At 38.5% G+C, this 19,325-nt stretch overlaps 1 protein-coding gene across 2 annotated transcripts in view; it reads left to right on the top strand.

Moving 5' to 3' along the window:
• The window catches only part of EXOC4 (exocyst complex component 4), a 674,653-nt gene that overhangs the window by 542,004 nt on the left and 113,324 nt on the right, over window positions 1-19,325 (top strand). For both annotated transcript variants that reach the window (XM_036427305.2, XM_036427297.2), the window contains one exon: window positions 4,640-4,795. In XM_036427305.2, the coding sequence (XP_036283198.1) occupies window positions 4,640-4,795 (156 nt within the window). The remainder of the gene's footprint in view (window positions 1-4,639; window positions 4,796-19,325) is intronic.

The following is a 19,325-nucleotide window of genomic DNA, read 5'->3' on the forward strand; positions in this document are numbered from 1 at the left end:
TGAAGAGAAGCTCTCTGGGCATAGATAATACACAGAAGCATGAAATGGTATATTCCATTAAAAAAACTTTCCAGTACTCATCATGGGTAAGGTATTTAGCCAGCACAGGTTGGGCCAGGATTTGTCTGGGGTAGTGAACAGGAACAGAGCAGGAAACAGTAGCAGGAGATGAAGCTGCAAAGGTAGATGTTTATGGCTTGCTAAGTGTAACTTGGTCTTAGAATTAGGAGTCAGTGAAGAATTCTAAGGAGGATAAGATGATGGTGTTTGAACAAATTTAGAGAAATAACTCTTCCAACTAGTGCTGTAAGTTGGACTGATGGTCTTGAAGTTCCAGGCAAGATACCTAGTTACAAGGTCACTGCCAAGTCCCAGTGAGAAATAATGAGGGTCTAAATATAGGTCATGACCAAACCTGGTCAGGAAATGGCAGATTCATAATATTCTAAGGAAGTAGACCTGCAGGATGTGGTAACTATGGATGGCAACATGAATGGATGAACTGTTGACAAAAACATGAATATTAGATGTTTAGTGGGAGAGAAAAAGATGAATAATATTTATTTGAAATTCTGGTAGAACTTTCAAGTGAAGTTATCCTGTAAGCCCTTGGATATACAGGTCTGAGATTAGAAGACAGGGCAGCAGTTGATTTAAGACAGAATTTTGATTTCAGCCAAAAGTGTGGTATAGCTAGATTTAGGAAGCTCTTTTCTTACTGCCAGCTCAAAGAACAGATAAAAATGTTTTTTCTAATATATATTCAAATTCAAAAGGAAGAAGAAATTCTCCAGATGCCTCAAATAAAAGAGAAACTAAAAGCCAAAAAACCAACAAATGTTAAAGTTGAGTGGCCCCTGAAAGTATCAGGACCATAGTGTGAAGTTGTCTGAGTCTCTTAGAACAGCTATAACAAAATACCACAGACTGGGTGGCTTATAAACAACAGAAATTTATTTCTCACAGTTCTGGATACTGAAAGTCCAAGATCATGGTACTGCAAGGACCCTCTTCCAGTCACAGGTTTTTCACTGTATCCTCACATGGTGGAATGGTCTGGAATTCATTAGGAGGGAACTAATCCCACTCACAAGGGCACCACCCTTTTGACCCAATCACTTATCTAAGGCCCCACCTCCTAACACTGTCATGTTAGTGTTAGGATTCCAATATGTTAAATTTACTTCAGGTTATATCAGAAATTAAGAACCAAAAGGGGCTGGCATTTTAACACCTGCATGCCAGGCAGTTTTATCTGTGCAGAAGTTATAGAGGGAAATTCATTCATAAAAGGAGCCAGCAGAACTCTGGGCTTGAGATTGAGCCACCCACCTAGGAGTAGAAAAGGTGGCCATGAAAGGAAATCAGAATTCCACCCCTGTGACACGTACAAATTGCACTACTCATATGGGGAGAGAAACTTTTAAACTAAAAAAAAAAACAACAAAAAAAAAAACTTAAAAACTTATTTAGAATTAGTGAAACCCATAGGATCCAGAAGAGACAAATGTAAACAACCTAATAATATAACATCTCCAAAACTCAGGGCATATGTGGGATTCTTACAGGAGAAAAGTGCCACTGAGGCAGAACTTGCAGAACAAACTAAAGGCACAATTCACAAAATTAGTGCAAGAGTAGGCCTTCCTTTCCCTGCTGCCAGCACTGATTTCCCTCTGGCATCCAGGACCCCGGTTTCCCTCTCAGCTCCAGCTTCATTAGGAAGGTCACCTGGAAGGACATCCAATCTAATTAGCATATTATACTTTTATTATTATGGACTAGATACCCAGTGCACGAAATTCATGCATAGGAAGGGTGGTCTCTCAGCCCAGCCTGCACCCTCTTGCAATCTGGGACCCCTCAGGGGATATCCTACTGCCAGACATCCCTCTCACAATCTGGGACCACTGGCTCCTAACCACTCATCTGCCTGCCTGATTGCCCCTAACCACTCTCTTGACTGCCTAATTGTCCCTAACCACTCTGCCTGCCTGATAGCTCCTAACTGCCTCTGCCTCAGCTCCCACCACCTTGGCTTCGTTCAGAAGGTCATTCAGCTGTCTGGTCTAATTAGTATATTATGCTTTTATTATTATAGGTAATAGTCCCCTCTTATCTGTGGGGGATACGTTTTAAGACACCCAGTAAATGCCTGAAAGTGGATATAGTGCTGAACCCAGTATATACTGCTTTTTCCTATGTATGCATACCTATGATAAAATTTAATTTATAAATTAGGCACAGTAAGAGATTAACAATAAGTTGTAACACAATAGAGCAATATAGTGATACTATCAGTGCTTTTTGTATTTTCAGTCCAGCCCTCTTCCTGCGTCTGTGAACCATCCTCACTTTCAATGAACGGCTTGGGGTCATGGTTTGGGGAGCCTGGCCTATGGCTTTCAGTCAGGATACATTTTCCATTCATTTCTTCCACTAACAAATTTGATGTCTTTCCGGTCTTAACTGAGTACTTATTACATACTGTTGTGGCCGGGTCTTTTGCAGTTTGAGGTGAGACAGCAAAACTGGCATGAATTTTTCTTCATAATTTTATGGGTAGAACCTTCCTTCTTATCAGAGATCTTAGCAACCTCAGCATGCATTTTTTTTTTTCTTCCTAAATTGAGGACTTCCTTTTTACTTCAGAGGCGTACTTTATGGCTTATCTTTGGCATGTCTGAATTGCCAACATCACTTCTGTGCTTTGGGCCCTTATTAAGTAAAATAAGTGATCCTTAAACACAGGCACTGTGATGCCATAGCTGTCAATCTGATAATGAGATGGCTGCTAAGTGACTAATGGGTAGGGGGTGTCCAGGGTGGAGATTCGGGACAGAGGGAGGAGTCGCAAACTGGGTGGGGTCCACAGGATTTCATCCCACTTCTCCGAACTTATCAACTATTTATTGCTGCAATTTTTCATCTAATGTTTTCAGACCACTGGTGACCATGGGTAACTGAAACCACAGAAAGCTAAACCATGGTGAAGAAGAGACTAGATATAAAGGAAAAGGAGGGGATAATTGGGAGGAGGAGGGAATGATCTCTAAAAGCCTAGGTAGAGAGATTGAGGGATGAATGAGAATGAAACAGATTTGCATATACTTCTGAGGGGGGTCAGAGGTGGAATGTTTGAAAGTATGTCATTAGGTCCCCTCCTCTGTCACATAGGAAGACTGGGGTGGGGGGAGGAAGCAATGAGGAGATAAATGAAGGGGAAAGGCTTAAAAAACAGTCATTGAGGGAAATGAGAGAAGAAGTCGATCAATGACAGGTAAGAATAATACCTAAGAGCATGGAGGGTCCATCTGGTGTGGGGTACCATAAATGTGAGGTGATGCCACTCCTTAACGTGGCACCCAGCCCCCCAAGCATAAAAAGTGTAAAAGTTAGACTGTGGGATTAATTTAGAAATTATGTAAGAATATAGGCAGGAGGAATGGGGATTGAAAGTACCAGTGTGAGTAATTTGAGAGTGTATTTTTGTACCATTAACCATAGTACTGTGAGAACACTTTTGCTTAGGGTGAGAAGAATTCTAGAAATCAACTTTGGTTCTCTTGTTATTCATGCTCAATTTCAGGCAGCCAGGAGGCCCTGTTACCTGGGGTCAGGTTTTCATGAGTCAAGGGTTTCAGCTTCAACTTATTTTGTCTACAAACATTAAACTACTTTTGGGTAAAGGAGGTTTTCTCGAACATACGTGCATATACTAGTACACCATATGTATGTTGTATGGAGAGAACTGCGTGGCGTCTCCAATATAACCCCCATTCCACAGTAAGTACCTGCCTGGGCTGTGGGGAGCCTCCTGGAGCCCTGGTCAGCTTTGAGGGAGCTAACTAATCAGTACTCCCTTCATAAATCATTGTCGCTCTGTCCCCACAATTGCTGATGAAGACTTTAGACCATTCACATTAGTGACAGGAACAGAAATGTTAAACAGGAAGAGAAGCTTTTTAATGAAGTTGAAATTGAATGTTTAAGATGACTTTACAAGTACCTTCTGGTAAGAGCAGTGTCAGTGGATAACCCTCGGGCCCTGTTAAAGGACCTGAACCAGTCACCTCCGGGCCACTGTCATGGCCACAGGAGAGGGCGAGAATCAGAGCCTTTCTGCTGGGGACCGGGGCAGAGGTTTCTCTGTGATGGTGCATTTGCTTTGAATGCAGGGGTGTCCACAGTTCAAAGAGTAACTTCAACTAGAACTAATTGATAGTTTAAACCGAGAAGCCAGAGGACAACCCTTTATAACACTTTCACCTTTCAGTACCATTTATGTTGTCATTTAATAGCATTCTTCTACATGGTTTCTCCACCTTATTTAGCATCTTTAGTGAAATATACCCCCCACCAAAAAAACAAAACAAAACAAAAAAAAACCTACCATAAAGAAGGGCTAGTTAGTATTCTTAGCCCTAGTATTCAATAATGAAGAATCTGAGAACGAAGTCTAGAAATGGTTGTTCCCAGTAATGGAACCTATTAATGGTGTCACTGCCCCCAACCCAGGTCATGGATTATGTTAATGAGAGAGGTGAGGCATCGTTTCTGTGTAGCAGAGGTAGGTGACAAGTGCCAGTCGGACATGAAACCATGTGCTGATGTGTCTCTTTCCTGCCATGTGTTTTAGGGGCATCGTCCAGTCGGAAGAAAAACTTGTCATCAGTGCATCTTGGGCCAAAGATGATGACATCAGCAGACTCCTGAAATCGCTACCAAACTGGATGAACATGGCTCAGCCCAAACAGCTGAGGCCAAAGAGAGAAGATGAAGAAGATTTCATAAGGTAAGAGGTCTATTTTCTAAGTTAGACTGAGCAGGAGGAGGAAAAACATCTGTTTAGCTAAATCTTTCTTATGTGAAATTTTGGGTAATTTTTAAATATCAAGTAGCAATTAACCCAACTTAGTCAAGTCTGTTTTCATCCTAATACTCCAAACTTCCCATGCAACTATGCCTTGTGCTCAAAACATTAGAAGGCAGTGATTGACATGAATCAGATTTGGAACTTTACTAACTCAAGTTAAAATCTCTTTCAATTCCCTTCTCTCCTCTTAAAGAACACATAGTGTATTCATTAATTCACTTCTTCTTCAAAGCTATGTTCACCTTATTATGCAACATACCTAGAAATATGATGGACAGTTCCTGCCCATACAGCGATATCATAGTTGTTCTTAGCATGGTCTTCACCTCAGAGAACAGTTAGTTGAACTTTCTAAAAATACAAATGTGCTTCCCATGTCTGTTAATAAACATTGTATTTTCTCTGATGGCTTTCTGGTTATTTTGACAAAAGTAATGTCTCTCCTTCAATTTGATCACTCAGTGTTTACCTAAGTTCAATGTAAATTTTTTACTTAGGGCCTAATTTGATGAAGCTACTCATTTTCACAGGCAGGGCTTGCCACAGTGAAACATCCCTCCTAGTCTGTAAAGTAGAGGAGAAATAGAGGTAATACATTGTCACATTAAAAAGAAGTTTATTCCTATTGTCTTTTGCCTATTCAGGTGAATAAAGAAATAATTCAAATAAAAATAAAATAAAAGCACTTTAAAGAAGCAAAGACCAGAAAAGGAATAAAAAAGGAATGACCAGTACCTTTTAATTTATTATAAGACTGCCGTGAGTTCTTCTCTTTCTCAGAATATAGTTGGAAACTATAGCTAAATAGGTCTTTACTGCTCACAACATTAATCATATTCATATACTATAGTGCCATATTTTACCAACATCTCATTATGAAAATATGCTATAATGGGTCATTTAAAACTTTCTCAAATCATGATACACAAAATTCACCAGTAATTTAACCTAAAGCTTTCCTATCTATATTTTTTTCTCATTACTCAAATTATCTCAGAAAAACCTGTTAACTAGATGCTTTGATATAAGAAAACTATTAACAGTCTTTTGTTTAAGAGGAACAATTTTAGGTTTATAAAAATTTTATCAAAAATCATGGACTTCCCATATATCTCCTCACTCATCCCCCAATTTTCTCTCTTTTTAACATCAGTATGGTACAGTTGTTAACATCAATATATTATTAATGACTAAAGTCTATAGTTTATATTAAGGTCCACTCTTTTTGATATACATTCTATGGGTTTTGACAAATGTATAATTAATGTATCTACCATTCAAAATACCGTATTTTCTGGCATATAAGACGACTTTTGAAACGAAAAAAAAGTCAACCGAAAAAATCGGGGGGGGGGGGGGGGCGTTTTATACGCCGAGTATATCCCGAAAAATGTCTCGATATGCCGCTAAACGAATTTTCCAACTCGATCCCATACCAATCACTGCAAGGCTGCTCGAACCACCTCTCTAACTCAGCCAATCCAAGCAGGCTTTTTATGCATGCAAATTATACATGTTCTGTACCCAAAGTTACACTGTGTTCTAGTAAAAAGCCTGCTCAGATTGGCTAGAGTCAGAGAGGCGGTCTATTAAAAAAAGAACTGGTGTTGCCTCGGAAGTCGGGGGTAGTCTCATACAGCGAATATAGGCCTAAACCTATGTTTAACTGTAAAATTAGGGGGTCGTCTTATACACCAGAAAATACAGTAGTAATATTGCTGTCCTAAAAATTCTCTGTTGTTCTTCCTATTCATCCCTGCTTTCCTCTCTCTGAACCCTTGGCAATCAATTTTTTTTTTTTATTTATTTTTTTTACCATCTCCATCATCTTTTTCAGAGTGTCATATATTTGTAATCTTATAGTATGTAGCCTTATTAGATTGGCTTCTTTTGCTTAGAAATATGTACTAAATTTTTCTTCATGTCTTTTTGTAGCTTGAACTCTTTGTTTTGAAATTTCTGAATAATATTTCATGGTATGGACATGCTATAGTTTATTTATCCATTCACCTGATAATAACATTATGTGCAGGTTTTTGTGAAGGTGTGAGTTTTCAACTCATTTGAGTAGATACCAAGGAATGCAATGCTAGATCATATGGTAAAGATATGTTTAGTTTCACAAGAAGCTGCCAAACTATCTTCAAAGTGGCTGCGCCATTTTGCATTCCCACCAGCAATGAATGAGAGTTCCTGTTGCTCCACATCCTCACCAGAAGAGCGTTGGGGATTGTCAGTGTTTTGAATCTGGCATATTCTAATAGTTGTGTTGTGGTAGCTCATTGTTTTAATTTCGTAATGACACATGTTGAGATATCTTTTGCCCATTTTTAATCGGGCTGTGTATTTTTCTATTTTCAAGTTTTAAGAATTCTTTGTGTATTTTAGATACCAGTGCTTTATCCATATGTGTTTTGCAGAGATTTCTCCTTGTCTTACATAGAGCAGAAGTCTTTCATTTTAATTGAATTCAAAATGTATTGATTTTTTATTTTATGGATTTTGTTTTTTTCCCCTTATGATTTAATTGAGCATTTTGTAGGATTCCACGTCTTTCTTCCTGTTAGCTTATAAATTATAATTTTTTTTTCTAGTAGTGATCCTAGAGTGTTCAATATACATTTAAACTAATCCAAGCCACTTTCAAATAACATGATCCCACTGCATGGGGAATGCAAGCTCTTATAACCAAGTATTCCAGTGCCTCCCATTCCTTATGGATCTGCTCTCATTCACTTCATTTCTCCCTAAGCTATAATCACTGCATATAACGTTATTATTTTGAACAAACAGTTACCTATTGATCAATAGGTAAGAATTAGAGAAATAAAGATATATTTTTCTTTAGGTTTTTCTTTTCTCGTGCTCTTCCTTTCTTAATGTAGTTCCAAGTTTCTGACCTATATCATTTTCCTGAAGTTCTTTTTACATCTCTTATATGACAGGTCTACTGGTGACAAATGCTCTCTCAATTTTTGTCTGTCAGAGACAGACTTTATCTTTCCCTCACTCTTAAAGAATGATTTCACTGAGTATAGCATTCAATGGATGGTGATTCTTTCCTTTTAATACTTGAAATATGTCACTTCACTCTTCTTGCTTTCGTAATTTTTGAAGAGAGATTCACTGTCATTTTTATTCTTGTTCTCCTATCGGCAAGGTGATTTGTTTCCTCTAAATTCCTTCAGGGTTTTTCTCTTTGTTTTAATTTTGTGCTATTTGAATTGTTTATGCCTGGATGTATCTATTTTGGAATGTTCATGCTTGGTGTTCTCTGAGCTTCCTGGGTTTGTGGTTTGGTATATGTCACTGGTCTGGGAAAATTCTCAGTTATTATTGCTGCAATATTTCTTCTGTATGTTGTTTTCTTTATTTTCCTTCAGTTATTCCCATTACACATACATTACACCTTTTGTAACTTTTTCACAGTTCTTGGATAGTCCGTACTGTCTTTTTACTCTTTTTTCTCTTTGGATTTCATATTTGGAAGTTTCTATTGACAATTATTCAAGCTCACTGATTCTTTCCTTGGTCATGTCCAGTCTATTGGTCAGCCCACCAGAAGCATTCTTCATTTTTGTTATGTATGTTTGATTGTTAGCATTTCCTTTTGATTCTTTCTTAGACTTTCCATTTCTCTGCTTAAATTACCTAAAGTTTACTTTTTCTTGAACATGTATAACATTTGTGCACAAAGGCATAGCTTGGTACATTTCACCCTTTTTATTGTAGCTGCATAACCATTACCTAGATCAAGACACAGAATGATAGGGAAAAAGATCCTTTTCATGTCTCCTCTGGTCACTACTTGTCTCTCCAATAGTCCTTATCTGACTTCTAGACACACAAATCACTTCAATCTGTTTTTGGATTCTGTCTAAAAGGAATGATGCAGTTGTGTATCCTTTCTATGACTGGCTCCATTTGTTCCACATTATGTTGGTAAGATTAATCCATGTTATTTTGTGTATAAGTTATCACTCTATAGTCTACATTGTATTCCATTGTGTGAATACATCACATATTTAATGTTTTATTATTTGTTTGTGTATGTCTGTATATGTGTATGTTCATTTATTCTACGGCACCCAGGTAATTTCTAGTTTGGAACTATTTTTGCATAGTGCTGCCATGAATAGTCTATGTCTTTTGGTAATTCTATATATAAGTGTTTCTATTGGTTATTTATAGGAGTAGAATTGCTGCATAGGCTATGCATATGTTCAATTTTATAATAGTAATAATTCCAAACCACTTTCCAGAGTGGTCGTAAGAGTTAGCATAGCAGTATATGAGAGTTTCAGTTGCTCTATATCTCATCTATACTTGATACATTCCATCTGTTAAAATTTAGCCTTATAGTAGATTTGTAGAGGTGTTTCAAGTTGGTTTAATATGCATTTATCTCATGATCACCTTTTAATGTATTTTTAATATCCTTTTTTGCAACATATCTGTTACTTGTTTTAAATTAGGTTATCTTTTCTGCACTGGTTTGTGGGAATTCTTTATATATCTGGATATAACTTTTTTATGACACATAGATATTTCCCACTTTATAAGTCATATTTTTACTTTCTTTTTTAATATATTTGTATTGATTTCAGAGAGGAAGTGAGAGGGAGGGAGGGAGAAAGGAGGAGAGAGAGAGGAGAGAGAGAGAGAAAGAGAGAGAGACATCAATGATGAGAGAGAATCATTGGTCAGTTGCATCCTGTATGCTCCCTACTAGGGATCAAGACCACAACCCAGGCATGTACCCTGACTGGAATCGAACCATGACCTCCTGGCTCAATGCTCAACCACTGAGCCATGCTAGCCAGGCCCATTTTTACTCTCTTAATGGTGCCTTTTAGTCACTTAAAATGGTGCCTTTGACTTTAACATTTTTAATAAGTCAAATGTATTATGTCTTGCCTACTTAACTGTATCACTTTCCATCTATATTGAAAGGGAAAACAAATTTTTTAAAAAGTTTTGGTTGGTTATACATGAAGTGAAGGGTATTACTCAATGAGTTATTATGTGTGATCACACCATGTAACCACCTCCCAGATCAAAATATGGAACTTTTCCAGGGCCCCAGAGGCCTGCCCTGCAGGTGACCACTATTCTGGCATTTATCATCACAGTTTAGTTTTGACTGTCCTCAAATTGCATATAAATTGAATTATAGTATCTGGCTTATTGTGCTGGACATTATGTCTGAGAAATCTGTCTACATTTTTGCAATTAGACATGGTTTGAAAACAAATTATATTTGCTTTAACAGAAGAAAAATAATAATCTAGGTCTGTTTTGTGTGTGATTGATTCTTTCCTCTGAATCTGTCATATTCTCTATCCTGAGGAGAAGCTGAGAGGAAAGGTAAGTGGCAGAGAATAGTCTTCACTGACATTCCAACTTGGTAGCATTGACAGAGAGCCTCTATTTCTCACATTAGAGTACCACAGAGCATGGCGCAAGCCACAAGGCTGAGAAGTCACACTCTCCTCCTGTAATTAGCTCTTAGAGCTCCGAGGGCTATTGAACAGATGGATGAATATAGAATCCGGTGCCCTTCACATTGAATAAAGGTCATGTTCCCTTCAGTACTAAACAAGGCCTTTTCCTAATCTTTTTTTTTTTTAACTAAAAAATAAAATGTATTATTTCCGGGCTTAACTTTGAATAGAGGAGGAAAAATAGATCCAGCCAGGGCTTTATTAGAAAAAGGAAAAATAGCAAATAGCCTTTTGTTCCCAACAAGCTGAAAGCAGGCTTTCTAGCCATTGTCTTTGCACCTGTCATATATATGAATACATTATCCTTTTGAGATCAATGAATATCCACTGATAAAAGCAGCCCTACTTTCTGGAGGTGTAATTAACGGAAGGGGTAAGGTACTGAGGGAAGTAAAGGGGAAGATTAAGGGTTGTCTCAGAGTTGGGGGGGGGGAGCACGTGTATTAGAAAGACTGTCCTAAAAATCTTTTAGCCCCATTTCATTCAGGGCGCCAGAATATCAAAGAACAAGACTCATTTCTCTAGTGCCAGTGTTGAAAATCCTTAAGTGGACAGATGTAATTGTCAGAACCAGGGCCAGAGCTTTCTGGAGATAAAAGTGGAAAAAAAAAATATAGCTATGAGTATGCAAAACACAGAATTTAATCTTGTATTATTATTTATGAATTATTGTATTGTTTTCCCATATGAACAACTGTAAACCTACTTTTGCCCACTCTTGTATGTAAAATCTACACATTAGTCTCGAATGCTGGCATGTGGAAAGGTGAATAATTGATTACATTTCTGGAAAGATTGTGCAATCTATTGCAGCTGTCACAGTGATCCAAGTCAGCTTGCGCCTGGCACTGGGCAGCCGCATTATGAGCGTTCAGGTGCTGTTGTTCCCATGTAAGAGGTGAGGGAACTGAAGTGCAGAGAAATTATATGATTTTCCCAAATTCACAGGCCACGAAGTGATGTCGCTAGTTGAGCCAGGTGGTCTGGCTCCCAGAGCTACCACACTGTTGTCAGCAGTGACAAGGGGGTTTCTGGCCAGAGACAGCACTCTGCGCCCCCAGCTCTTGTCTTGCTTGTAGGATTAAATGCAAACAAGAGACAACAAACAGCAGAAACAGGCAAGGAAAGCATTACACTCAGAGAGGACCTGAGTGGGCTGCTCAGCTGGCTGGGGCTGAACCGAGGGCCTCTCTCGGGTGGGGTTTGGGATATTTATAGCCCTAGACAGGAGTGCCCATCAGAAAGTCTCCCCTTCCCTTATTTCTTAAAAGAAAAAAAGTCTCTGTGTTATGAAGCTCCTTCAGCTAGGTGTTATGCCACTGGGGAGACCACATCCTAAGGGCTTTGAATCTTTTCTGCTCACACAGGGACTTACCATCGCCATTGTCTATTTTCAGTTTGCCACGTCTCACACTTACTTCCTCCAGCCCAGCTGCCTCTCCCAGCCTCTCCCAGCTCAAATCCATTTTTCTGCTCCTCCAACAATTTGATCAACCAGCCTAAAAATGGATCAGGAATTTGTATTTTTGCACATTTGAGTTATTCCTTCATTTTCTTTATATATATATATATATATATATATATATATATATATATATATATTGATTTCAGAGATGAAAGGAGAGGAAAAAGAGAGAGAGAAACATCAATGATGAGAGAGAATTATTGATTGGCTGCCTCCTGCACATCCCCTACTGTGGACTGAGCCTACAACCTAGGCATGTGCCTTGACTGGGAATCGAACTGTGACCTCCTGGTTCATACATAGGTCAATACTCAAACACTTAGCAACACCAACCAGGCTGTTCCTTCATTTTCAATAATCATCATAATCTTGGCTGATATGCTCATCACTTCCTACTGATGTCACAAACATTTTATCATGTAGGTGCTTTACTCTAGATTTAGTGTGTTATCATTAGTATTCACTGTAATATTTCATCTATTACATTGTTTTGAGTTCTCCCTTTCAATAATAGGTTGGTAACATAATATCCAGCTATTGGGGGAAGGTAGGCTGGTAATATATTGAAACCAGGAATTGAAGTACTTTAAAACTTATTAACTTCTTTCATCTGAGCTTTATGCTTGTCTAGTCAAAGAAAAGAAAATAATCATTATTGAAAAAAGAAAGAATACAATACAAAAGGAAAGAAAATATTAAAATGATATAAAATTATGTGGGATTCAGATAGTGTGCTGCAGTCCTGAGTAGGGCAGAGACTGAGGGACAAGACAGAGTGAAAGCAGAAAGCAGGTTTGCACTTTCACCTTCCTCTTTGAAGCTCTGACATTCATCAGAGATCCTCAATAAATGTTGAACCAGAGATCCTCAATAAATGTTGAACCAAGGAAACTGAATACAAGTAGGAAGGATCTCTCACTCTTCAAATGAAAAGAACATGTAAAGAATGGTGAGCCACTTGCCTTAATGGGGAGGAAATGTCTTCAGTGGCCTCCCTAAGTTTTATGACTAGTAACATGTCCTTATAGCCTGACTTCTGATCCTCAGAGTTTTTTGGTTTTTGTTTTGTTCTGCTTTGGTAGGTCTTTACAACTCTTTAGTTTCTACTACCAGCCCAGATTAGACAATTAAACGAAGCAGAAATCTAGTGAGCCAAGAATGTATTTAGATAGAAGCATGGTCTGAATGAAGTAGAATATAGATTTTCAGAAAAATTTCACTAAGAAATTTAAAAGGTTCTTAAAAGCAACAGCCATGAAAAGTTTCCAGATAACTGTAGCTATCGAAGAATCTTTAGACATATTTGAAGAAACAAGTGAAAACTCTGGTGCAGGGGGGAAAAAAATACTTTAGTTTGCTTGGACAAAATGTTTACTAAAATGGAGACATTTATTTCACTATCTCTGTATGTTTAATATCACTTTCAAATATAATTCTGAAAGGAAAGATGGCTCAGAAAGCATGAATGCATTAAATAAGTACAAGGGTAGAGAATGCCTTACTAAAATGCTCTTTTTCCTTCAATTAAATGAGATGAAGGTCATAGATAGATGGAGGATATTGCCCCGCAAGGGAGGGTAAGAAGCAGACTTAAATCTCAAGATTAAACAGAAAAGACAGGTAATTAACTGGAGACTCAGCTACAAACATATCAATTAATGTTCAAGAAGATTAAATTAGGCATTTTATTATTATATCAAAATGATATGACTTTCTAGCATGATTGGCAGTAAATGGAAAAAAAAATGAAAACCTCTCCTATACAGTTATTTGAGGATTATAATTATCTAATAGTATCATTTAAACATCACTATAGGATGTTTAAGACATTTTATTTTTGTTTAATTTTAGATCGTGCAATTATTTAATTTTTCACGTAGGTGTACATTTAGTAATATTCTTAATAAAGGGGAAAGTTAATCCTTGTAATTTAATCCCACTCAACCTTTCAGAAAGTGCGGCTGATAGTGACATACAGTGATACTGTGGAGGGAAAAACACCTGTCATCCAGCCTGGGCAGGGCAGGACAAGGTGTGCCTAAGATAAGGCGAGCAGTGAGAGTCCAGTCACCAGGGAAAGGCCTCCTTCCCCATCTGTCTTCTGTCTCTACTGATGGCTGCTCCCCTGTCCATCTCCTCCACTGCTGGCTGCTCCCACAGCAGGATCACACTCCCTGCCAGGCCTGAGGACACTAGCCCTTTCACTTTCTTTCCCTGTTAAACGTTTTCAGGTCCTCAGGCCACCGTTCCCTTGCCTACTGGCTGTTATGCCCATCCCTCATCCTAGAATGCTCTCTGATCATCCCTCGCCCACCTCCTGTATCTGCCCAATTCAGCTTTCAGGATTCAGCTCAAACATCAACTCTTCCAGCATCTCCTCCCCAAAACCCTGCTTCCTCCTGGGGTGGAGCCCACAGTATTAGGGGGAGTAAGACAAGTCAGCATTTTATAGTGTGTTGAGTGCTCCTGCTAGAGGTAAAGATAACTACACTAATATAAGAGAAAAATGTTAATTTTTGCTACACCCACAACCAATCAGAGCAAGTATGCAAATTAATCCAACAAAGATGGGGGTTAATTTGCATATACTGTGGGATGGAGGAGTGAAGACTGAAGACAGCATAGAAGGAAGAGGGAGGAAAAGTGGAAAGCAAAGTGACTGCCAGAGGGAAAGCACGGGCAGGGCAGAGCAGGAGGGCAGGTGGCAGCACAGCAGCCCGTTGTAGGAATCTTCCTGCTACGAGCTCCTAGTGTGTACATGTATTATTAAAAACCAGTGAAAAACTAAAAACAGTAATATAACTACATTAAGAAGGGGGAGGGGGCAATTTATGGATGGAAAAGGGGGACATAGCTAATGAATTCCTCATCTGTCCATTGAGCACCCTGTCAGAATAAAATGTCTAAAATTAATGTATCAACAAGTAGCTGTTTCCACAGATTATGTAATGAGGTGCATATAACAACTGGCAGAATTAAAAACAAATAATTGTTTAAGTTGTAGGTGCTTCTTTGGGGGCACAGGACTAGGGATGAGGAGAGCTGGGGCAGGGACTCACTGCTCATTATAGGTTATTTAACCATGAGTGATTATTGCTGAGGTTTAAAATTCATATATGCTTTAAAAAATGTCCACAAATTCTCTAACCCAGTGACTGTTCACTGCCAGTTTGACAATTCTCTACAAATACACTATTATTCTAACTGTTTTACCCCTGGAGAGAAAATCTTAAACCATCTTCACTTTTCTGCCAATTTCATGCAAAGCCTTTACCCTTCTCTTTGGTATCTCACTTAGCCCCAGAGGTTCCCTTGTCTTTCTCCCAGGTCCCCGTGACCCCCTCCCAGCCCTCACACCCTCCCCTCTCTGTTCCCTCAGTGCTTCCTTGAAGACCTGACACTTAGTTGCAAAGTTTGGGCTTGCCGCCTTTGCTTGAGATCAGTTGTTTCGTGTCCATGCTCTGACTGGACTTAGATTCTTCATAAGGGGATTGTATGGCAATTTGAGAAATACCCAGAATGGCCAATAAACTAGACTCTTCAGACAACAAAGTTCAATGCCATATAAATTTTGACTTTTAAACCTGTAATCCTTCTGAGTAGTTAAAAAATCAAAGTATATATTCAATTCATGATAACCAATTACTGGTTATTTTATTCCTACATATTGAAAATCTGTATTGAAGCTTAAGACATGTTCTTCTTGGAAAACTGCTGCTATTTGAATAAATACATAATTTATAGTGACTCCTGGCAGAAAAACTAAGTTGGAGCCCTTTGTTTGGACAGTATACCTAGTGCATTCTTTCCACTTTGGGGAATGTTTAATAGTGATCCCACTTCCAGGACTATATCCCAAGAAACATGTTCAATAAATACTTGTTGAATACAGATATTACTCAATATGCAAGTAATAAGCTTAAGTAAAGGAATAGGTAGAAGGAATATCAGGATGTAGAGTCTGCTCTGGCTGTCATAACAAGTGCTGTGTACTGGGTGGCCTGAATAACAGGAATTTATTTCTCTCAGTCCTAAAGATTGGGAAATCCAAGATCAAGGTGCAGGCCTGTTCAGTTCCTTGCGTGCAGAGGCCTGTTTTTCTTGCTGTGTCCTGATAGGTCAGAGAGAAAAAGAGCTCTCTCTCATGCCTCTTCTTATAAGAGTTTATGCCCCATCGTAAGGTTACCCCCCCTTCCTGAATTTACCTCCCAAAGATCCCATCTCTAAATACCATCATTTTTAGGTATAGGGCCTTAAAATACGAATTTGGGAGAGAATACATTTCAGCCCATAGCAAAGTGCAAATACTCAACTGTTTACCTAAAATCTGAGCTATAATTTTACATTTGCAACTAGAAATCAGTCAGAAATAAAAAGGCTGACTATTTAATGTATAGGATGTATAGTTAGTAACACAGGTGAAAGAACAAAAGTTACGTTGAGGAGGAAGGAAAATGGTAACTATAATTATAGAAAAAAATGTAAAGAATTTCTTGTCACGTGACTTGCACAGTTCTGAGTTTCATTAATTCTCATTGTGTCTACTAAGCTACAAAGTCCCATCAACTCCCTCTATTTTTCACGATGTGGAATCCTTTGATGAGGAATCCAGGCCAGTTACCACGTAGAGATGTAAGTTTATCTCAGAGTTTCTTCATGATTATGTCCAGGTTGCACATCTCTGTTGGGAATACTATATGGGTGACATTCTGTGCCTCCCACTGTACCACTTCCATCGAGTCAGCCTGGGCTGCTACTGGCAGTACCAGGTTTGACCATCCCGTTAAGGTGGTGACTGTCAGACAGGTGTGTTTATGTCCCTTTATAAATAAACCCCTATAGACAGGTGTGTTTATGTCCCTTTATAATTACCCTGGGGTGCTAACTTGAGACTATGTGATTGTCCACTTCCCTAACAACCTCTCCACCAATAATTTTAGCATCCATTGATGAACTTTGAAAACTTAGCTGACATTCTTCTGTAAAAAAAAGAGCTTTTCCTCTACCTTCCCCTCCCCCTTACTCTTTCTCTTCTCATCTCTTTGATGGTTCTCAATTGGTCAATGCTTTAGACGTAATTGGAAGGAAAGCTTGATGGTGAAAAGGGAAAATGATGGTAAATGAACCAAAAGTATTAGCATTGGATAATGCAATCCTCTAGTAATAATATTAGATCTCATAATAATAAGGTCTTATTTCTCTAATATTAATATGGATGCTTGGTGGCTAGTCAGTCTTTGTATTGTCACATCAAAATGATTTAAATGTTTGAAGTGATCAGTTTGATTACAAATATGTTCATTTGCCTACTGATATGTTTTCCTTTCTATGACATGTTGAGATTAAAGATTAGGAAGGAAGAGTTGGAGGTAAGCAGCTACTCCAGGAAGTCTCAAACAGCAAGGGATTCCAGCATTTCTAAGACATGATTGTATTCAGCAATTCCATTTCTCTGCTCTCTGTGTTTAACAGTGTGCTGCTGCCATTACTAGCACCCACCTGCTGGAGCATGACTGGGAACATGCCTGAAATAATGGAAGAGTAGAAATTGTCATTGTTTTCCTTTTAGGAAAGAGTGCTCTTATATCTCCCATGGTTCCTTTCTCTTAAAAGTTCTCCAGGCAGGTTTTCTGAGTCGAGTGTATGTGACACACCCTGTGACATAAGAACAGACTTAAAGCACAGCTATCCCCATTGGCCCTCCATGTAAAAATTAATTTAAAATGAGAAGATTCATTGTCGTCGTTACACCCACCCACCGGTCAGGTTGACAAACTGCTCAGGGATGACTTGTGACCCAGTGGAAGCAACATGCTCTCCTTGTGGAGGGGATACCCATCCGTCTCCCTCTCACCAGCCAGTCCTTGTGCTTACTCATCCACTCCTCCTCCTCTTCCCTTTCAGACTTCTCTATGTTGTTCTAAGAGTGTTGTGTCCTCCCTCTTTGTGTCCCATAAACTCTTAACTCATTTGTGGATTATGAACATATCAAGGAACTAGAAGAAGTATTGTTTCCTCATAAGAGGCTTTGATTTACTTTATTGCTAGACAGTTGTCTGTCAATCAAGCTCTCTGGTCTTAAAAAGAAGGAAAGTGCCTGCTGTCATTAAGGGGCTCTACGCTGAGACTTGACAGATCTGAGTATGTCCTCCCCACTCTAGCAACTCGTGAGAGTTGAGTGCTTAGGAAAGTCCACTTCCATGACTCAAAGCAGTTTTTATGTCTGGGGTTGGGGGGTGGGAGACTATTTGAATCCCTAGGCAGAGGGAAACACTAAAGCCACTGCAGCTCGTGAGAGATGTAGCTCTGCTCCCACCTTTGCCACAGAGAGCAAATGAGCACATCTTCCTCTGGGGTCCAATTTCTCTATGAAAGCCTGCGAAATGTTCGCCATCTGTGGGAGGTCCAATCAAGGAACACATTCACAAAGCCAAGCAGGCTTTAACATGGTGTTTTTCTAACTCTGCGTTGGGGCATGTGAGCAAATTATGAAATAATTTTAGTAGGTTTTGAACTTACTACAGGAACTAGGGCAGGGCCTGAGTAATGGTGCGTTCCTAGTAAATATCTGCTAAGGAATTAATGACTCAATAATAAAAAGACAAATGGCCCAGTTAAAAAATTAATGAAGGATCGGACTTGACATTTCTCCTCAGAAGACATACAAATGGCTAATAAGCGCATGAAAAGATGCTCAATATCATTAGCCAGCAAGAAAATGCAAATTTAAAAACACAGTGAGATATTATTTCACATCCATTAGGATGACCATAATAATAATAATAATAATAAAGAGAGGCAGGAATCATAGTGTTGGCAAGAATGTGGATAAATTGGAACCTTTGGTACAAGGGAATGTGTAAAATGGTTCAGCCATATTGGAAAACAATCTGGCATTTTTTCAAAGGATTAAAAATATCACCCAGCAATTTTACTCCTATGTATATGTACTCAAGAGAAATGAAAACATACATCCACACAAAAATTCATGTGTGAATGTTCTTAGTAGTATTATATATAATAGTCAAATATTGGGAATAACCCAAATGTCCATCATCTGGTGAATACATAAATAAAATGGGATATATCCATACAATGGAATATTATTTGGTAATAAAGGAAATGAAGTATTGCTTAAATATGGATAAACCCTAAAGCCATATTAAGTAAAAGAAGCCATTCACAAAAAAAAATAGCATATTGTATGATTCCATTTATATGAATAGGAGTTAAATATGAATGTCTAAAATAGGGAAGACTAAAGAGACAGAAATATTAGTATTTCCAAGGGCTGGGGGTGGAAAGTGGGGTGAGTACAAAGTCTAATGGGTACAGGATTTCTAGGAGATGAAAATGTTCTGAATTATTGTAATTGCTTAACTGCGACTATACTAAAAACCATTAGAGTGCACATATTAAATGGGTGAATTTTATCTCAAAGCTGTTATTTTTAAATGCCCATGGCTGGCCCCACCCCTGA

This window comes from Pipistrellus kuhlii, unplaced genomic scaffold (assembly GCF_014108245.1).
Source record: "Pipistrellus kuhlii isolate mPipKuh1 unplaced genomic scaffold, mPipKuh1.p scaffold_m20_p_10, whole genome shotgun sequence".
NCBI classification, from domain to species: domain Eukaryota; kingdom Metazoa; phylum Chordata; class Mammalia; order Chiroptera; family Vespertilionidae; genus Pipistrellus; species Pipistrellus kuhlii.